We start from the raw sequence: 22,500 nt of genomic DNA, 5'->3' as shown, positions 1-22,500 counted from the left end.
GATTTATGGGCAGGTCTGAGTGTAGGTCTGAAGGTAGGTCTGAGTGTTGTTTTGGGTGTGGGTCTGAGTGTTGATTTATGGGTAGGTCTAAATGTAGACCTGAGTGTAGATCTGAGTTTAGGTCTGAGTTTTGTGTTGAGGGTAGGTCTGAGTGTAGGTCTGAGTGTAGATCTGAGTGTAGGTCTAAGTGTAGATCTGGGTGTAGGTCTGAAGACAAGTCTGAGTTTTTAGTTTGAGTATAGGTATAAATGTAGATCTGAGTTAGATCTGAGTGTAGGTTTGAGAGTAGGTCTGAGTGTTGTTTTAAGGTTAAGTCTGCATGTAGGCCTGAGGGTAGGTTTGAGTGTTGTTTTAAGGGTCGGTCTGAGTCTAGTTCTAAAACTAGGTCTGCGTGTAGGTCTAAGGGTAGGTCTTAAGTGTAGGTCTGACTGTTGTTTTGAGGGTAGGTATGAGTGTAGGGCTGAGGGTTGTTTTGAGGGTAGGTTTTAGGGTAGGTGTGAGGGTAGGATTTAAGTGTAGGTCTGAGTCAAGGTTTGAGTGTAGATCTGATTGTAGGTTTTCACTGTAGGTCTGAGGGTAGGGTTGACAGTAGGTTTGAGTGTAGGTGTGAAAGTAGGTTTGATGGTAAGTCTGAGGGTAGGTTTAAGGGTAGGTTTGAGTGTAGGTCTGAGGGCAGGTCTGAATGTAGGTCTGAGGGCAGGCCTGAGTGTAGGTCTGAGGGCAGGTCTGAGTGTAGGTCAAAGGGCACATCTGACTGTAGGTCTAAGGGCATGTCTGTGTGTAGGTCTGAGGGTAGGTCAGAGTGTAGGTATGAGTGTATGTCTAAGTGTAGGTCTAAGGACAGGTCTGAGTGTAGGTCTGAGTGTAGGTCTAAGTTTAGGTCTGAGGGTAGGTTTGAGTGTAGATCTGAGGGTAAGTTTTAAGTGTAGGTCTAAATGCAGGTGTGAGTGTGGTTTTAAGGGTAAGCCTGAGTGTAGGCCTGAGGGTAGGTCTGAATGTTGTTTTGAGGGTAGGTCTGAGTGTTGATTTAAGGGTAGGTCTGAGTGTTGGTCTTACTGTAGGTCTGAGTGTAGGTCTAAGTTTAGGTCTGAGTGTAGGTTTGAGGGTAGGTCTGAGGCAGGTCTGACTGTAGGTCTGAGTGTAGGTCAAAGGTATATTTGAGAGTAGGTCTAAGTGTGCTGGAGTAAAGGATGTCTTTGTCTTCAGCTGTGTTTATTGTTTGAGTCATCCAGGAACTTTAAACAAATGCCACTGAATACCATCAAATATACCACATGCATCATGTATTTCTCTCCTGGCATTCAGAGAAAGAGAGAGAAAGAGAAAGAGAAAGAGAAAGAGAGAGAGAGAGAGAGAGAGAGAGAGAGAGAGAGAGAGAGAGAGAGAGAGAGAGAGAGAGAGAGAGAGAGAGAGAGAGGAAAAGCAGACCTTACTGAGAACAAGGGGAAATAAAGTTAAAATAAAAAACCCTCTCCTTCTGGGAATTGAAACAATGTCTGTTTCCTCCGTTGCGTGTCTACAGACCTTCTCATGAAATGGAAATTCTGGTTAAGTTCTCGAACTAAATACAATATCCATACATTCAAGCAGCAAGACAATTCAATCAGAAGACCACCCCAAGTTCTTCTCCTGCTTGTAAAGAACAGTGCCTGTGGTTCCTGTGTCCTGAGCTGTAAACATACACAATCTGTTGGAATAAAAACACACATGCTCTGTGTTCTAGGTGGGACGAGAACAGAACTCAAACACGGTACCTACCATCAAAGCAGAACCCAAAGAGGTCAACCAGTTCCTCGGTGGTCCCACAGGTGATTATTCACACACACACAATTATTAAAACATATTCAATTATTGTGTCTCATGTTAATATTTCTCCATAATCCCAAATTAGTTATCCCCTGGATTATTGTGTTCACATCTCGCATCTGAGATCTGATTTCCTACACTCACCTTTCATACTGGTGTTCTGTAGACTAAAGGTCTTTCAGGAGCTAAAGGATGGTGGCTTCACCCTAGTGATTTGACCTAGCTGTGTTACTATTAGGTTTTATTCCATTATTCCGATCGTTAGAGTCTTATGTTGTCCTCATGTACAGCCCTCCCACTTTTTTACCTTGTTCCATTATGTGAATGAAAAATTGTATAAAAAATTAGATAGAACTTTTTAAATGTACTATAAAAAAAAACTAGTCTTGTATCCTGAAAGTGATGTTCTGTCAGAACATGGAGTCACTCTTCACTAGTGTGCTGATAGTTTAAAGTATTCTACATCATGTGCTGAGAGTTTATAGTGAACTGCACGATTCAGTTTTAAGTGAAAAAAAAAACACCACACACACTCCTGGTCCTTGTCCTAATAAGGTCTGCTAATTTACTAAGCAGGGAACAGCGTTTGCTCGGCGCTCGGTGTTTTTCTGAGCTATGAGCTCGATATTTCCATTGACTGAAGTCATCCAGTTTAATGAGTTTAGAATGGAGCGTCTCAGCCGGCTGAGGTCTGAGCAGGAATATTCACTCGTAGCATGCGAGAGTGTTTAATACAAAATCTCTTCATTATTATTAGTATTATTATTATTATTATCATCATTATTATTATTATTATCATTAGTCATATTGTTAGTAACAGAGTATTGTGTTTGTGTGTTTGTTCAGAGGAGCACCTGCAGCTCCCTCCCACTCCTCCCAGCAGCCATGGCAGTGACAGTGACGGATCTCAGAGCCCTCATTCGTTGCCTCCGTCCAGCCCCGCCCGCATGCAGAGCCCACATTCGCTGGCACCCTCAAGCCCTGCCCACCTACAGAGCTCTCATTCGCTAGCGCCGTCCAGCCCTACCCGCCATCCAGCTCGCTCCTCCACAGCCATCTCCTCCTCACCACTTCTCACCGCTCCTCATGTATGATCAAGATAAAGATACATTCACACACTTTATAACACACATTCACACACATTATAACACACATTCACACACTTCATAACACACATTTACACACTTTATAACACACATTCACACACATTATAACACACATTCACACACTTCATAACACACATTCACACACTTTATAACACACATTCACACACTTCATAACACACATTCACACACTTTATAACACACATGTACACACTTCATAACAAACATTCACACACTTCATAACACACATTTACACACTTTATAACACACATTCACACACATTATAACACACATTCACACACTTCATAACACACATTCACACACTTTATAACACACATTCACACACTTCATAACACACATTCACACACTTTATAACACACATGTACACACTTCATAACAAACATTCACACACTTCATAACACACATTCACACACTTCATAACACACATTTACACACTTTATAACACACATTCACACACATTATAACACACATTCACACACTTCATAACACACATTCACACACTTTATAACACACATTCACACACTTCATAACACACATTCACACACTTTATAACACACATGTACACACTTCATAACAAACATTCACACACTTCATAACACACATTCACACACTTCATAACACACATTCACACACTTCATAACACACATTCACACACTTCATAACACACATTCACACACTTCATAACACACATTCACACACTTCATAACAAACATTCACCCACTTCATAACAAACATTCACCCACTTCATTACAAACATTTACACACTTCATAACACACATTTACACACTTCATAACACACATTCACACACGTCACAACACACATTCACACACTTCATAACACACAGTCACACACTTCATAACACACATTTACACACTTCATAACACACATTCACACACTTCATAACACACATTCACACACTTCATAACACACAGTCACACACTTCATAACACACAGTCACACACTTCATAACACACATTTACACACTTCATAACACATTCACACACTTCATAACACACATTTACACTTCATAACACACCGTCACACACTTCATGACACACATTTACACACTTCATAACACACATTCACACACTTCATAACACACATTCACACACTTCATAACACACATTCACACACTTCATAACACACATTCACACACTTCATAACAAACATTCACACACTTCATAACAAACATTCACCCACTTCATTACAAACATTTACACACTTCATAACACACATTCACACACGTCACAACACACATTCACACACTTCATAACACACAGTCACACACTTCATAACACACATTTACACACTTCATAACACACATTCACACACTTCATAACACACATTCACACACTTCATAACACAGTCACACACTTCATAACACACAGTCACACACTTCATAACACAGTCACACACTTCATAACACACATTTACACACTTCATAACACACATTCACACACTTCATAACACACATTTACACTTCATAACACACCGTCACACACTTCATGACACACATTTACACACTTCATGACACACATTTACACACTTCATAACACACATTCACACACTTCATAACACACATTCACACACTTCATAACACACATTCACACACTTCATAACACACATTCACACACTTCATAACACACATTTACACACTTCATAACACACATTCACACACTTCATAACACACAATTACACTTCATAACACACAGTCACACACTTTATAACACACATTCACACACTTTATAACACACATTCACACACTTCATAACACACATTCACACACTTCATAACACACATTCACACACTTCATAACACACATTCACACACTTCATAACACACATTTACACACTTCATAACACACATTCACACACTTCATAACACACAATTACACTTCATAACACACAGTCACACACTTTATAACACACATTCACACACTTCATAACACACATTTACACACTTCATAACACACATTTACACACTTCATAACACACATTCACACACTTCATAACACACATTTACACTTCTTAACACACATTCACACACTTCATAACACACATTCACACACTTCATAACACACATTTACACACTTCACAACACACATTCACACACTTCTTAACACACATTCACACACTTCATAACACACATTCACACACTTCATAACACACAGTCACACACTTCATAACACACAGTCACACACTTCATAACACAGTCACACACTTCATAACACACATTTACACACTTCATAACACACATTCACACACTTCATAACACACATTTACACTTCATAACACACCGTCACACACTTCATGACACACATTTACACACTTCATAACACACATTCACACACTTCATAACACACATTCACACACTTCATAACACACATTCACACACGTCACAACACACATTCACACACTTCATAACACACAGTCACACACTTCATAACACACATTTACACACTTCATAACACACATTCACACACTTCATAACACACATTCACACACTTCATAACACACAGTCACACACTTCATAACACACAGTCACACACTTCATAACACAGTCACACACTTCATAACACACATTTACACACTTCATAACACACATTCACACACTTCATAACACACATTTACACTTCATAACACACCGTCACACACTTTATAACACACATTTACACACTTCATAACACACATTCACACACATCATAACACACATTCACACACTTCATAACACACATTTACACACTTCATAACACACATTTACACACTTCATAACACACATTCACACACTTCATAACACACATTTACACTTCTTAACACACATTCACACACTTCATAACACACATTCACACACTTCATAACACTCATTTACACACTTCATAACACACATTCACACACTTCTTAACACATTCACACACTTCATAACACACATTTACACACTTCATAACACACATTCACACACTTCATAACACACATTTACACTTCTTAACACACATTCACACACTTCATAACACACATTCACACACTTCATAACACACATTTACACACTTCATAACACACATTCACACACTTCTTAACACACATTCACACACTTCATAACACACATTCAAACACTTTATAACACACATTTACACACTTCATAACACACATTCACACACTTTATAACACACATTCACACACTTCATAACACACATTCACACACTTCATAACACACATTTACACACTTCATAACACACATTTACACACTTCATAACACACATTTACACACTTCATAACACACATTCACACACTTCATAACACACATTTACACTTCTTAACACACATTCACACACTTCATAACACACATTCACACACTTCATAACACACATTTACACACTTCATAACACACATTCACACACTTCTTAACACACATTCACACACTTCATAACACACATTTACACACTTCATAACACACATTTACACACTTCATAACACACATTCACACACTTCATAACACACATTTACACTTCTTAACACACATTCACACACTTCATAACACACATTCACACACTTTATAACACACATTTACACACTTCATAACACACATTCACACATTTATTAACACACATTCACACACTTTATAACACACAGTCACACACTTTATAACACACATTTACACACTTCATAACACACATTCACACACTTCATAACACACATTCACACACTTTATAACACACATTCACACACTTCATAACACAGATTTACACACTTCATAACACACATTTACCCACTTCATAACACACATTTACACTTCTTAACACACATTTACACACTTCATAACACACATTCACACACTTCATAACACACATTTACACACTTCATAACACACATTCACACACTTCTTAACACACATTCACACACTTCATAACACACATTCACACACTTCATAACACACAGTCACACACTTCATAACACACATTTACACACTTCATAACACACATTCACACACTTCATAACACACATTCACACACTTCATAACCCACATTCACACACTTCATAACACACATTTACACACTTCATAACACACATTTACACACTTCATAACACACATTTACACACTTCATAACACACATTCACACACTTCTTAACACACATTCACACACTTCATAACACACATTTACACTTCATAACACACATTTACACCCTTTATAACACACATTCACACACTTTATAACACACATTCACACACTTCATAACACACATTTACACACTTCATAACACACATTCACACACTTTATAACACATTCACACACTTCATAACACACATTTACACACTTCATAACACACATTTACACACTTCATAACACACATTTACACACTTCATAACACACATTCACACACTTCATAACACACATTTACACTTTTTAACACACATTCACACACTTCATAACACACATTCACACACTTCATAACACACATTTACACACTTCATAACACACATTCACACACTTTATAACACACAGTCACACACTTCATAACACACATTCACACACTTCATAGCACACAGTCACACTTCATAACACACATTCACACACTTCATAACCCACATTCACACACTTCATAACACACATTTACACACTTCATAACACACATTCACACACTTCATAACACACATTTACACTTCATAACACACAGTCACACACTTTATAACACACATTTACACACTTCATAACACACATTCACACACTTCATAACACACATTTACACACTTCATAACACACATTTACACACTTCATAACACACATTCACACACATCATAACACACATTTACACTTCTTAACACACATTCACACACTTCATAACACACATTCACACACTTCATAACACACATTCACACACTTCATATCACACATTTACACACTTCATAACACACATTCACACACTTCTTAACACACATTCACACACTTCTTAACACACATTCACACACTTCTTAACACACATTCACACACTTCATAACACACATTTACACACTTCATAACACACATTCACACACATCATAACACACATTTACACTTTTTAACACACATTCACACACTTCATAACACACATTCACATACTTCATAACACACATTCACATACTTCATAACACACATTCACACACATCATAACACACATTTACACTTCTTAACACACATTTACACACTTCATAACACACATTCACACACTTCATAACACACATTTACACACTTCATAACACACATTTACACACTTCATAACACACATTCACACACATCATAACACACATTTACACTTCTTAACACACATTCACACACTTCATAACACACATTCACACACTTCATAACACACATTTACACACTTCATAACACACATTCACACACTTTATAACACACATTCACACACTTCATAACACACATTTACACACTTCATAACACACATTCACACACATCATAACACACATTTACACTTCTTAACACACATTCACACACTTCATAACACATTCACACACTTCATAACACACATTTACACACTTCATAACACACATTCACACACTTCTTAACACACATTCACACACTACATAACACACATTTACACTTCATAACACACAGTCACACACTTTATAACACACATTCACACACTTTATAACACACATTCACACACTTTATAACACACATTCACACACTTCATAACACACATTTACACACTTCATAACACACATTCACACACTTCATAACACACATTCACACACTTCATAACACACATTCACACACTTCTTAACACACATTCACACACTTTATAACCCACATTCACACACTTCATAACCCACATTCACACACTTCATAACACACATTTACACACTTCATAACACACATTCACACACTTCATAACACACATTTACACTTCATAACACACATTTACACACTTCATAACACACATTCACACACTTCATAACACACATTTACACTTCATAACACACAGTCACACACTTCATAACACACATTTACACACTTCATAACACACATTTACACACTTCATAACACACATTTACACACTTCATAACACACATTTACACTTCTTAACACACATTCACACACTTCATAACACACATTCACACACTTTATAACACACATTTACACACTTCATAACACACATTCACACACTTCATAACACACATTTACACTTCATAACACACAGTCACACACTTCATAACACACATTCACACACTTCATAACACACATTTACACTTCATAACACACAGTCACACACTTCATAACACACATTTACACACTTCATAACACACATTTACACACTTCATAACACACATTTACACACTTCATAACACACATTTACACACTTTATAACACACATTCACACACTTCATAACACACATTTACACACTTCATAACACACATTCACACACTTCATAACACACATTCACACACTTCATAACACACATTCACACACTTCATAACACACATTTACACTTCTTAACACACATTCACACACTTCATAACACACATTCACACACTTCATAACACACATTTACACACATCATAACACACATTTACACTTCTTAACACACATTCACACACTTCATAACACACATTCACACACTTCATAACACACATTTACACTTCATAACACACAGTCACACACTTTATAACACACATTCACACACTTCATAACACACATTTACACACATCATAACACACATTCACACACTTCCTAACACACATTCACACACTTCATAACACACATTTACACTTCTTAACACACATTCACACACTTTATAACACACATTCACACACTTCTTAACACACATTCACACACTTTATAACCCACATTCACACACTTCATAACACACATTCACACACTTTATAACACACATTCACACACTTTATAACACACATTCACACACTTCATAACACACATTTACACACTTTATAACACACATTCACACACTTTATAACACACATTCACACACTTCATAACACACATTTACACACTTCATAACACACATTCACACACTTCATAACACACATTCACACACTTCATAACACACATTCACACACTTCATAACACACATTTACACTTCTTAACACACATTCACACACTTCATAACACACATTCACACACTTCATAACACACATTTACACACATCATAACACACATTTACACTTCTTAACACACATTCACACACTTCATAACACACATTCACACACTTCATAACACACATTTACACTTCATAACACACAGTCACACACTTTATAACACACATTCACACACTTCATAACACACATTTACACACATCATAACACACATTCACACACTTCCTAACACACATTCACACACTTCATAACACACATTTACACTTCATAACACACAGTCACACACTTTATAACACACATTCACACACTTCATAACACACATTTACACACTTCATAACACACATTCACACACTTTATAACACACATTCACACACTTCATAACACACATTTACACACTTCATAACACACATTCACACACTTTATAACACACATTCACACACTTCATAACACACATTCACACACTTCATAACACACATTCACACACTTCATAACACACATTTACACTTCTTAACACACATTCACACACTTCATAACACACATTCACACACTTCATAACACACATTCACACACTTCTTAACACACATTCACACACTTTATTACCCACATTCACACACTTCATAACACACATTCACACACTTTATAACACACATTCACACACTTCATAACACACATTTACACACTTCATCACACACATTTACACACTTCATAACACACATTTACACACTTCATAACACACATTCACACACTTCTTAACACACATTCACACACTTCATAACACACATTTACACCCTTTATAACACACATTCACACACTTTATAACACACATTCACACACTTCATAACACACATTTACACACTTCATAACACACATTCACACACTTTATAACACATTCACACACTTCATAACACACATTTACACACTTCATAACACACATTTACACACTTCATAACACACATTTACACACTTCATAACACACATTCACACACTTCATAACACACATTTACACTTTTTAACACACATTCACACACTTCATAACACACATTCACACACTTCATAACACACATTTACACACTTCATAACACACATTCACACACTTCTTAACACACATTCACACACTTTATAACACACAGTCACACACTTCATAACACACATTCACACACTTCATAGCACACAGTCACACTTCATAACACACATTCACACACTTCATAACCCACATTCACACACTTCATAACACACATTTACACACTTCATAACACACATTCACACACTTCATAACACACATTTACACTTCATAACACACAGTCACACACTTTATAACACACATTTACACACTTCATAACACACATTCACACACTTCATAACACACATTTACACACTTCATAACACACATTCACACACATCATAACACACATTTACACTTCTTAACACACATTCACACACTTCATAACACACATTCACACACTTCATAACACACATTTACACACTTCATAACACACATTCACACACTTTATAACACACATTCACACACTTTATAACACACATTCACACACTTCATAACACACATTTACACACTTCATAACACACATTCACACACATCATAACACACATTTACACTTCTTAACACACATTCACACACTTCATAACACATTCACACACTTCATAACACACATTTACACACTTCATAACACACATTCACACACTTCTTAACACACATTCACACACTACATAACACACATTTACACTTCATAACACACAGTCACACACTTTATAACACACATTCACACACTTTATAACACACATTCACACACTTTATAACACACATTCACACACTTCATAACACACATTTACACACTTCATAACACACATTCACACACTTCATAACACACATTCACACACTTCATAACACACATTCACACACTTCTTAACACACATTCACACACTTCTTAACACACATTCACACACTTTATAACCCACATTCACACACTTCATAACACACATTTACACACTTCATAACACACATTCACACACTTCATAACACACATTTACACTTCATAACACACATTTACACACTTCATAACACACATTCACACACTTCATAACACACATTTACACTTCATAACACACAGTCACACACTTTATAACACACATTTACACACTTCATAACACACATTTACACACTTCATAACACACATTTACACACTTCATAACACACATTTACACACTTCATAACACACATTTACACTTCTTAACACACATTCACACACTTCATAACACACATTCACACACTTCATAACACACATTTACACACTTCATAACACACATTTACACTTCTTAACACACATTCACACACTTCATAACACACATTCACACACTTTATAACACACATTTACACACTTCATAACACACATTCACACACTTCATAACACACATTTACACTTCATAACACACAGTCACACACTTTATAACACACATTCACACACTTTATAACACACATTCACACACTTCTTAACACACATTCACACACTTTATAACCCACATTCACACACTTCATAACACACATTCACACACTTTATAACACACATTCACACACTTTATAACACACATTCACACACTTCATAACACACATTTACACACTTTATAACACACATTCACACACTTTATAACACACATTCACACACTTCATAACACACATTTACACACTTCATAACACACATTCACACACTTCATAACCCACATTCACACACTTCATAACACACATTCACACACTTCATAACACACATTTACACTTCTTAACACACATTCACACACATTCACACACTTCATAACACACATTCACACACTTCATAACACACATTCACACACTTCATAACACACATTTACACACATCATAACACACATTTACACTTCTTAACACACATTCACACACTTCATAACACACATTCACACACTTCATAACACACATTTACACTTCATAACACACAGTCACACACTTTATAACACACATTCACACACTTCATAACACACATTTACACACATCATAACACACATTCACACACTTTATAACACACATTCACACACTTCATAACACACATTTACACACTTCATAACACACATTCACACACTTCATAACACACATTCACACACTTCTTAACACACATTCACACACATCATAACACACATTTACACTTTTTAACACACATTCACACACTTCATAACACACATTCACACACTTCATAACACACATTCACACACTTCATAACACACATTTACACACTTCATAACACACATTTACACACTTCATAACACACATTCACACACTTCATAACACACATTTACACTTCATAACACACAGTCACACACTTTATAACACACATTCACACACTTCATAACACACATTTACACACTTCATAACACACATTCACACACTTTATAACACACATTCACACACTTCATAACACACATTTACACACTTCATAACACACATTCACACACTTTATAACACACATTCACACACTTCATAACACACATTCACACACTTCATAACACACATTCACACACTTCATAACACACATTTACACTTCTTAACACACATTCACACACTTCATAACACACATTCACACACTTCATAACACACATTTACACACTTCATAACACACATTCACACACTTCTTAACACACATTCACACACTTTATTACCCACATTCACACACTTCATAACACACATTCACACACTTTATAACACACATTCACACACTTCATAACACACATTCACACACTTCATAACACACATTTACACACTTCATAACACACATTCACACACTTTATAACACACATTCACACACTTTATAACCCACATTCACACACTTCATAACCCACATTCACACACTTCATAACCCACATTCACACACTTCATAACACACATTCACACACTTCATAACACACATTCACACACTTCATAACACACATTCACACACTTCAAAACACACATTCACACACTTCATAACACACATTTACACTTCATAACACACAGTCACACACTTTATAACACACATTCACACACTTCATAACACACATTCACACACTTTATAACACACATTCACACACTTCATAACACACATTTACACACTTCATAACACACATTTACACACTTCATAACACACATTTACACACTTCATAACACACATTCACACACTTCATAACACACATTCACACACTTCATAACACACATTCACACACTTCATAACACACATTCACACACTTCATAACACACATTTACACACTTCATAACACACATTCACACACTTCTTAACACACATTCACACACATCATAACACACATTTACACTTTTTAACACACATTCACACACTTCATAACACACATTTACACACTTCATAACACACATTTACACTTCATAACACACAGTCACACACTTTATAACACACATTTACACACTTCATAACACACATTCACACACTTCATAACACACATTTACACACTTCATAACACACATTTACACACTTCATAACACACATTCACACACATCATAACACACATTTACACTTCTTAACACACATTCACACACTTCATAACACACATTCACACACTTCATAACACACATTCACACACTTCATATCACACATTTACACACTTCATAACACACATTCACACACTTCTTAACACACATTCACACACTTCTTAACACACATTCACACACTTCTTAACACACATTCACACACTTCATAACACACATTTACACACTTCATAACACACATTCACACACATCATAACACACATTTACACTTTTTAACACACATTCACACACTTCATAACACACATTCACATACTTCATAACACACATTCACATACTTCATAACACACATTCACACACATCATAACACACATTTACACTTCTTAACACACATTCACACACTTCATAACACACATTCACACACTTCATAACACACATTTACACACTTCATAACACACATTCACACACTTCATAACACACATTTACACACTTCATAACACACATTCACACACTTCATAACACACATTCACACACTTCATAACACACATTCACACACTTCATAACACACATTTACACACTTCATAACACACATTTACACACTTCATAACACACATTCATACACTTCATAACACACATTTACACACTTCATAACACACATTTACACACTTTAAAACACACATTTACACAGTTTAGCCTCAGGGATCAGTATTCTAATTATTTGATATTTTTATATTTTATTTGTACTACTATTTTTTGTAAAAGTGGTGTTTACTGCTCACATTAGACCAAAGGTACAAAGGAAAAAACATGATCTCATCCATAAACTCTTTTATCTCCTAAAACAACTATAAAAACAGAGCAAACATTCTTTAGAGTTCCTTCGATTTCCACAAAGCTCCTCAAAGTTCCTTATGTTTCTCAAAGCTATTCAGAGTTCCTGGAAGTCAGTGTAGCTTTGAAACCAACCACAGATGGTAAGTTATTGAGCTGCTATAGGAGAAGGTTAAGCTTTGTACACATTTACACTTCATAACACACAGTCACACACTTTATAACACACACTTCATAACACACATTTACACACTTCATAACACACATTCACACACTTTATAACACACATTCACACACTTCATAACCCACATTCACACACTTCATAACACACATTTACACACTTCATAACACACATTCACACACTTCATAACACACATTCACACACTTCATAACACACATTTACACACTTCATAACACACATTCACACACTTCTTAACACACATTCACACACATCATAACACACATTTACACTTTTTAACACACATTCACACATTTCATAACACACATTCACACACTTCATAACACACATTTACACACTTCATAACACACATTCACACACTTCATAACACACATTTACACTTCATAACACACATTCACACACTTTATAACACACATTCACACACTTCATAACACACATTTACACACTTCATAACACACATTTACACACTTCATAACACACATTCACACACTTTATAACACACATTCACACACTTCATAACACACATTTACACACTTCATAACACACATTCACACACTTTATAACACACATTCACACACTTCATAACACACATTCACACACTTCATAACACACATTCACACACTTCATAACACACATTTACACTTCTTAACACACATTCATACACTTCATAACACACATTCACACACTTCATAACACACATTTACACACTTCATAACACACATTCACACACTTCTTAACACACATTCACACACTTTATAACCCACATTCACACACTTTATAACCCACATTCACACACTTCATAACACACATTCACACACTTCATAACACACATTCACACACTTCATAACACACATTTACACACTTCATAACACACATTCACACACTTTATAACACGCATTTACACACTTCATAACACACATTCACACACTTCATAACACACATTCACACACTTCATAACACACATTTACACTTCATAACACACATTTACACTTCATAACACACATTTACACACTTCATAACACACATTCACACACTTCATAACACACATTCACACACTTCATAACACACATTCACACACTTCATAACACACATTCACACACTTCTTAACACACATTCACACACTTTATAACCCACATTCACACACTTCATAACACACATTCACACACTTCATAACACACATTCACACACTTCATAACACACATTCACACACTTCATAACACACATTCACACACTTCATAACACACATTTACACTTCATAACACACATTTACACACTTTATAACACACATTCACACACTTCATAACACACATTTACACACTTCATAACACACATTTACACACTTCATAACACACATTCACACACTTCATAACACATATTCACATACTTCATAACACACATTTACACACTTCATAACACACATTCACACACTTCATAACACACATTTACACACTTCATAACACACATTTACACAGTTTAGCCTCAGGGATCAGTATTCTAATTATTTGATATTTTTATATTTTATTTGTACTACTATTTTTTGTAAAAGTGGTGTTTACTGCTCACATTAGACCAAAGGTACAAAGGAAAAAACATGATCTCATCCATAAACTCTTTTATCTCCTAAAACAACTATAAAAACAGAGCAAACATTCTTAAGAGTTCCTTTGATTTCCACAAAGCTCCTCAAAGTTCCTTATGTTTCTCAAAGCTCTTCAGAGTTCCTGGAAGTCAGTGTAGCTTTGAAACCAACCACAGATGGTAAGTTATTGAGCTGCTATAGGAGAAGGTTAAGCTTTGTTCAGGTGAGAAGATTGAGAATAAGAGAGATTGATAAAAATTCTAAAGCATCTTCTAAAATAAATAAATCAATAAATAAATAGATGAAAATCTAATTGTTATGGATTTATTTATTAAATACATTTAAAAACCCAGAGATTAGTAATAATGGAGATGTTTAGGATGTTCAGGGTGGAATCTCACTTATGTGCAGGTCAGGATGCAGGCAGCTCAGAGTGTACAGAACTGAACTTCTCATTCATTTCTCATTTCCTGCTCAGACTCAGTGTGAGGTTAAAACATGTAAATGTAATGTAGTTTTAGGTAAACAGTGTGTTGAGGGACTTGATCACATACACATATGAATATTAATGAATATATGAATAGTAATTTATAAACTATATAAATGAATATTATTGGATATGAACATGTTTCTGATCTCATTCACAGTTTCTGCTCATTAACTATCGATAAAATGCTTCATTTTACTGTATATATTTTAAATAATTTATTTTCTGCTCACTGCTTTTGTATCTTCTGTAATGGTTTTCTTCATGGGTCTTGTGGTTTTGATTCACAGAAGTTACAGGGTACATCAGGCCCACTGATGCTGACAGAAGAGGAAAAGAGGACACTGATGGCTGAAGGTTACCCCATCCCCAACAAACTCCCCCTGACCAAGACTGAGGAGAAAGCTCTAAAACGTGTCCGCAGGAAAATCAAAAACAAGGTTCATGATTTACAAACAACCACATGATGTTCTTCTGTGTTCCTCCTGAACTCCTGTACTAAGTCTTCTTTTTGCTTCTGTTTAGATTTCAGCACAGGAGAGTCGCCGCAAGAAGAAGGAGTATGTGGAGTGTCTGGAGAAAAAGTATGAACTTCTCTCTCTTTCTCGTTATTCAGCGTTCTTTGTTTTTTTATCTTCTCATCATCCTCTGTCCATCTTTATTTACTTCCTCTTCTTCTTCTATCCTGTCACTCTTTCTCTACACACACACACACAAACACACACACACCACACACACACACACGCACACAGACACACACTCACACACACACAGACACACACTCACACACACACACACACACACACACTCTCACACACACACACAGTGTGTGTGTGTGTGTGTGTGTGTGTGTGTGTTTGTGTGTGTGTGTATGAGTCATTCTAACACTGTGTGTGTGTGTGTGTGTGTGTGTGTGTGTGTGTGTGTGTGTGTGTGTGTGTGTGTGTGTGTGTGTGAGTCATTCTAACCCGTGTTGCTTTTTAGGCTCTCATGGTTTAAAGAGCACACTGGAGAGACAGGATTCACACACACACACACACACACACACACACACACACACACACACACACACACACACACACACACACACACACACACACACACACACACATACACACACACACACACATCCACACACAGAGTAATGTGACGTTTATTGCAGATGAAGAGATGGAGTGTGATTCAAGGATGCAGTAGGATGTGTGTATTACACATTTGTGTAATCAGGGTTTAATGTGTGTGTGTGTGTGTGCAGGGTGGAGAACTACACTTCCGAGAACAATGAACTGTGGAAAAAGGTGGAGACACTCGAAAGTGCAAACAGGTGAGACAGGAGCAGTGTGTGTGTGTGTGTGTCTATGTGTATGTGAGTTAGTGTTTATGTGTGTGTGTGTGTGTGTGTGTGTGTGTGTGTGAGTGTATGTGCATGTGAGTGTATGTGCATGTGAGTGTATGTGCATGTGAGTGTATGTGCATGTGAGTGTGTGTGTTTGTGAGTGTGTGTTGTCTCTGAGCTGCCTTGCATAAGTACAGATGTTTCCGACTTGCTACTGAAGTCCAAACTGCACCAGTAGGGGTTTAGAATCATGGTGTGTGTGTGTGAGTGTGTGTGTGAGTGTGTGTGTGAGTGTGTGAGTGTGTGAGTGTGTGAGTGTGTGAGTGAGTGAGTGAGTGAGTGAGTGAGTGAGTGAGTGAGTGAGTGTGTGTGTGTGTGTGTATGTGCGCGTGTGTGTGGTTTGGATCACAGATCATTAAATTGTGTTGTGGATGTAAAAGCTGAATGATGTATTATTCCTGGACATTGAAGGAGATCCTCTGACCCCCGGCTCTTTGCCTGACAGAAGGTTTTTATTCATCCTTTATACACTTGTTCCCATACCTTGTAACACACACACACACACACACACACACACACACACACACACACACACACACACACACACACTTCTACTCCTCTGGAGTCCCTGGATCACATGGAGCTCTCGAGATTGAAAAAATCAGATTGAGATCCAGTGATCCAGTTTTGATTGGATGTTCGGAGCGGGAGATCAGTTCTGTGTGTATGAGAGCGATGGAGAGATGGAGAGAGTGAAGGATAGAGGGATGGGCATGGTTAAGGAGTGAGAGGAGCGGAACAAAATGAGTGATCACACTCCACACCAGGAAATGAGTGAGTGGAGGGAGAAGCACAGAGCACACTTATTAGTTTCATCAGCTGCAGGTGTTTATTCCTGCTCATTCCTTCCGGCTCCGTCCGGCTCCGTCTGCCGCCCCCCCCTGGTGTTTAAATCCTTATGAAATGATGTTTTAAATGGAGATGTTTATGTAGAGTCTCTGTGAAAGCAGCTGTTCCCTCCAGTGGTCACTAATGGTAGTACAGGACTGAAGTGTAGAGCAGTACGGACCCAATTATCCAACTTCTGTCGAATTTTTTACACATTTACATTCAGTCTCAACACAAACATCAAACTAAAATAATAATTACTAAATAATTAGTTTTTAAACAATATAAACATTTATCGTTCTTATATGTAAAATTATTACTCAATAAACTTTTTGTAAGACATTTATCATTATTATAAAAAAATTGTAATAAATGCAAAGATATACTTAAAATAAAGAATAAACATTTAACACAAAATTGAAGAATCCAAAGTTAAAATAAATACTGCATTTTTGGGGCTTCAGAATCAAATTCTGCAGACAAAATGTCACTTTTGCCAAAACAAGCAAATTAGACATATTACACAACTGTCATAAAACAGAACACACACACACACACACACACACACACACACACACACACACACACACACACACACACACACACAGCAGGGAGTATATCTTGGACCGTGATCGTGGTTTTAGAGAGTGTAGGGAGTTTCAGGGTTTCAGAGGGAAACTGATGGAGTTTAAATGGAATCAGACACAAAAACTTTAAACTGATCAGCAATAACATTAAATCCAGCTGCCTAATACATTAAAGTTCCTCTTTGTGCCTCCAAAACATTTTAGAACTTCAGCAGCAGATCCTTTAGGTCCTGTAGGGTGTGAGGTGGGACCTTGATGGATCAGACTTGTTTATCCAGAAAATCCCACAAATGTTGACTTGGATTCTGGAGGTCGAGTCGACATCATGAACGCTTTGTGATGTTCCACAAACATGTTCCTAAAAAAAAAGGTGTTCCTAAACAGTGAGTTGCAGTGTGGATGTGTACAGAGATTTATCCTTCGGAAAGAAGACACTGATATGAGGGAACATCATGACCATGCTGGGGTGTAACTGCAGGAGATCTGTACCACGTTAGATGGTAGGTAACATCAGATTAAACTCCACATGAACACCAGGACCCAAGCAGAACATCACCCAGAGCATCTCACTACCTCGGCTAACTCATGTTCTCCCCATAGTGCATACTGGTACCATCTCCTCTCCTCGTAAGTCCTGCCCACACACCCGTCTGTCCATCATGGTGGAAAAAAAAAACATTTGAGAAGATGGTCCAGTTATTCTTCACTGGATTTCTTTTGGTAGCTGCTATCTCCTGCACACTGAGATAGACCCTACAACACCTGCTCTTTTGTTCTAATCCAAACGTCATATTTTGTCAGTCACTCACATTCTTCCACTTCCTCCAACACATCAACTTCCTGAACTGACTTGTTCCTGTGCTGTATAATAAACCCCACCCCTTTATAGTTGCCACAGTAACGAGATGATCAGCGTTATTTTCCTCCGGGTACTGGCTTTATATTGTAGATGATCAGTGTCAAAATTTGAGGAGCAGTCAGGAGCTGTACTGAAACCCTCTCGAAGGGGAAAAGAAGAAAAAAAAGAAAGAAGTAGAGAGAAGAACAGATGGATTTTATACAACTTCATTCACACTTCTGAAGGAATCTCCCAGGACTTTCCTCTTTACTTGTAGTGGTGATGTTTTTTCACTAGAGGGTGATGGTGTGATGATGTTGCTACAGAATTCATGTGGTGCTCAGAACTGTGAATAAGCTGAGAGGGGAAAATGATGATAGAGTACAAACTTAATTTGTTCGTGTTCAGACAGAACTGCAGTAGAACCGTCTTTACATCCTGCTTTTCTTCTCTTCTCTTGTCTTTCTGCAGGTCTTTACTGCAGCAGCTACAGAAGCTTCAGGCTCTGGTCAGTGGCAAAGTGCCTCGATCCTGCAAGATGGCTTCCACCCAGACCGGGACCTGCCTCATGGTACACTCATCTATCTATCTATCTATCTATCTATCTATCTATCTATCTATCTATCTATCTATCTATCTATCTATCTATCTATCTATCTGTCTGTCTGTCTGTCTGTCTGTCTGTCTGTCTGTCTGTCTGTCTGTCTGTCTGTCTGTCTGTCTGTCTGTTCGTCTGTCTGTCTGTCTGTATGCATGCATGCATGTATCTGTCTGTTTGTCTGTCTGTCTGTTTGTCTGTCTGTCTGTATGCATGCAGGTATCTGTCTGTTTGTCTGTTTGTCTGTCTGTCTGTCTGTCTGTCTGTCTGTCTGTCTGTCTGTCTGTCTGTCTGTATGCAGGTATCTGTCTGTCTGTCTGTCTGTCTGTCTGTCTGTCTGTCTGTCTGTCTGTATGTATGCAGGTGTCTGTCTGTCTGTCTGTCTGTCTGTCTGTCTGTCTGTCTGTCTGTCTGTCTGTCTGTCTGTCTTTCTGTCTGTATGCAGGTATCTGTCTGTCTGTCTGTCTGTATACATGCATGCAGGTATCTGTCTGTCTGTCTGTCTGTCTGTCTGTCTGTCTGTCTGTCTGTCTGCATGCAGGTATCTGTCTGTCTGTCTGTCTGTATGTATGCAGGTGTCTGTCTGTCTGTATGTA

At 37.2% G+C, this 22,500-nt stretch overlaps 1 protein-coding gene across 2 annotated transcripts in view; it reads left to right on the top strand.

Annotated features, from left to right (window-relative positions):
- creb3l1 (cAMP responsive element binding protein 3-like 1) overlaps positions 1-22,500 on the top strand; it is a 54,521-nt gene that overhangs the window by 25,644 nt on the left and 6,377 nt on the right. For both annotated transcript variants that reach the window (XR_014535009.1, XM_083550129.1), the window contains exons 4-9: positions 1,724-1,808; positions 2,653-2,894; positions 17,948-18,097; positions 18,183-18,241; positions 18,913-18,981; positions 21,778-21,877. Coding sequence is in view for 1 of the 2 variants with exons in the window: in XM_083550129.1 (XP_083406255.1) it covers positions 1,724-1,808; positions 2,653-2,894; positions 17,948-18,097; positions 18,183-18,241; positions 18,913-18,981; positions 21,778-21,877 (705 nt within the window). In the remaining variant the exon portion in view is untranslated. The remainder of the gene's footprint in view (positions 1-1,723; positions 1,809-2,652; positions 2,895-17,947; positions 18,098-18,182; positions 18,242-18,912; positions 18,982-21,777; positions 21,878-22,500) is intronic.

Source organism: Silurus aristotelis (genome assembly GCF_946808225.1).
Source record: "Silurus aristotelis genome assembly, chromosome: 9".
NCBI classification, from domain to species: Eukaryota; Metazoa; Chordata; class Actinopteri; order Siluriformes; family Siluridae; genus Silurus; species Silurus aristotelis.
The sequence above is the reverse complement of the archived record's forward strand: the minus strand, read 5'-3'. Positions and strand labels throughout refer to the sequence as shown.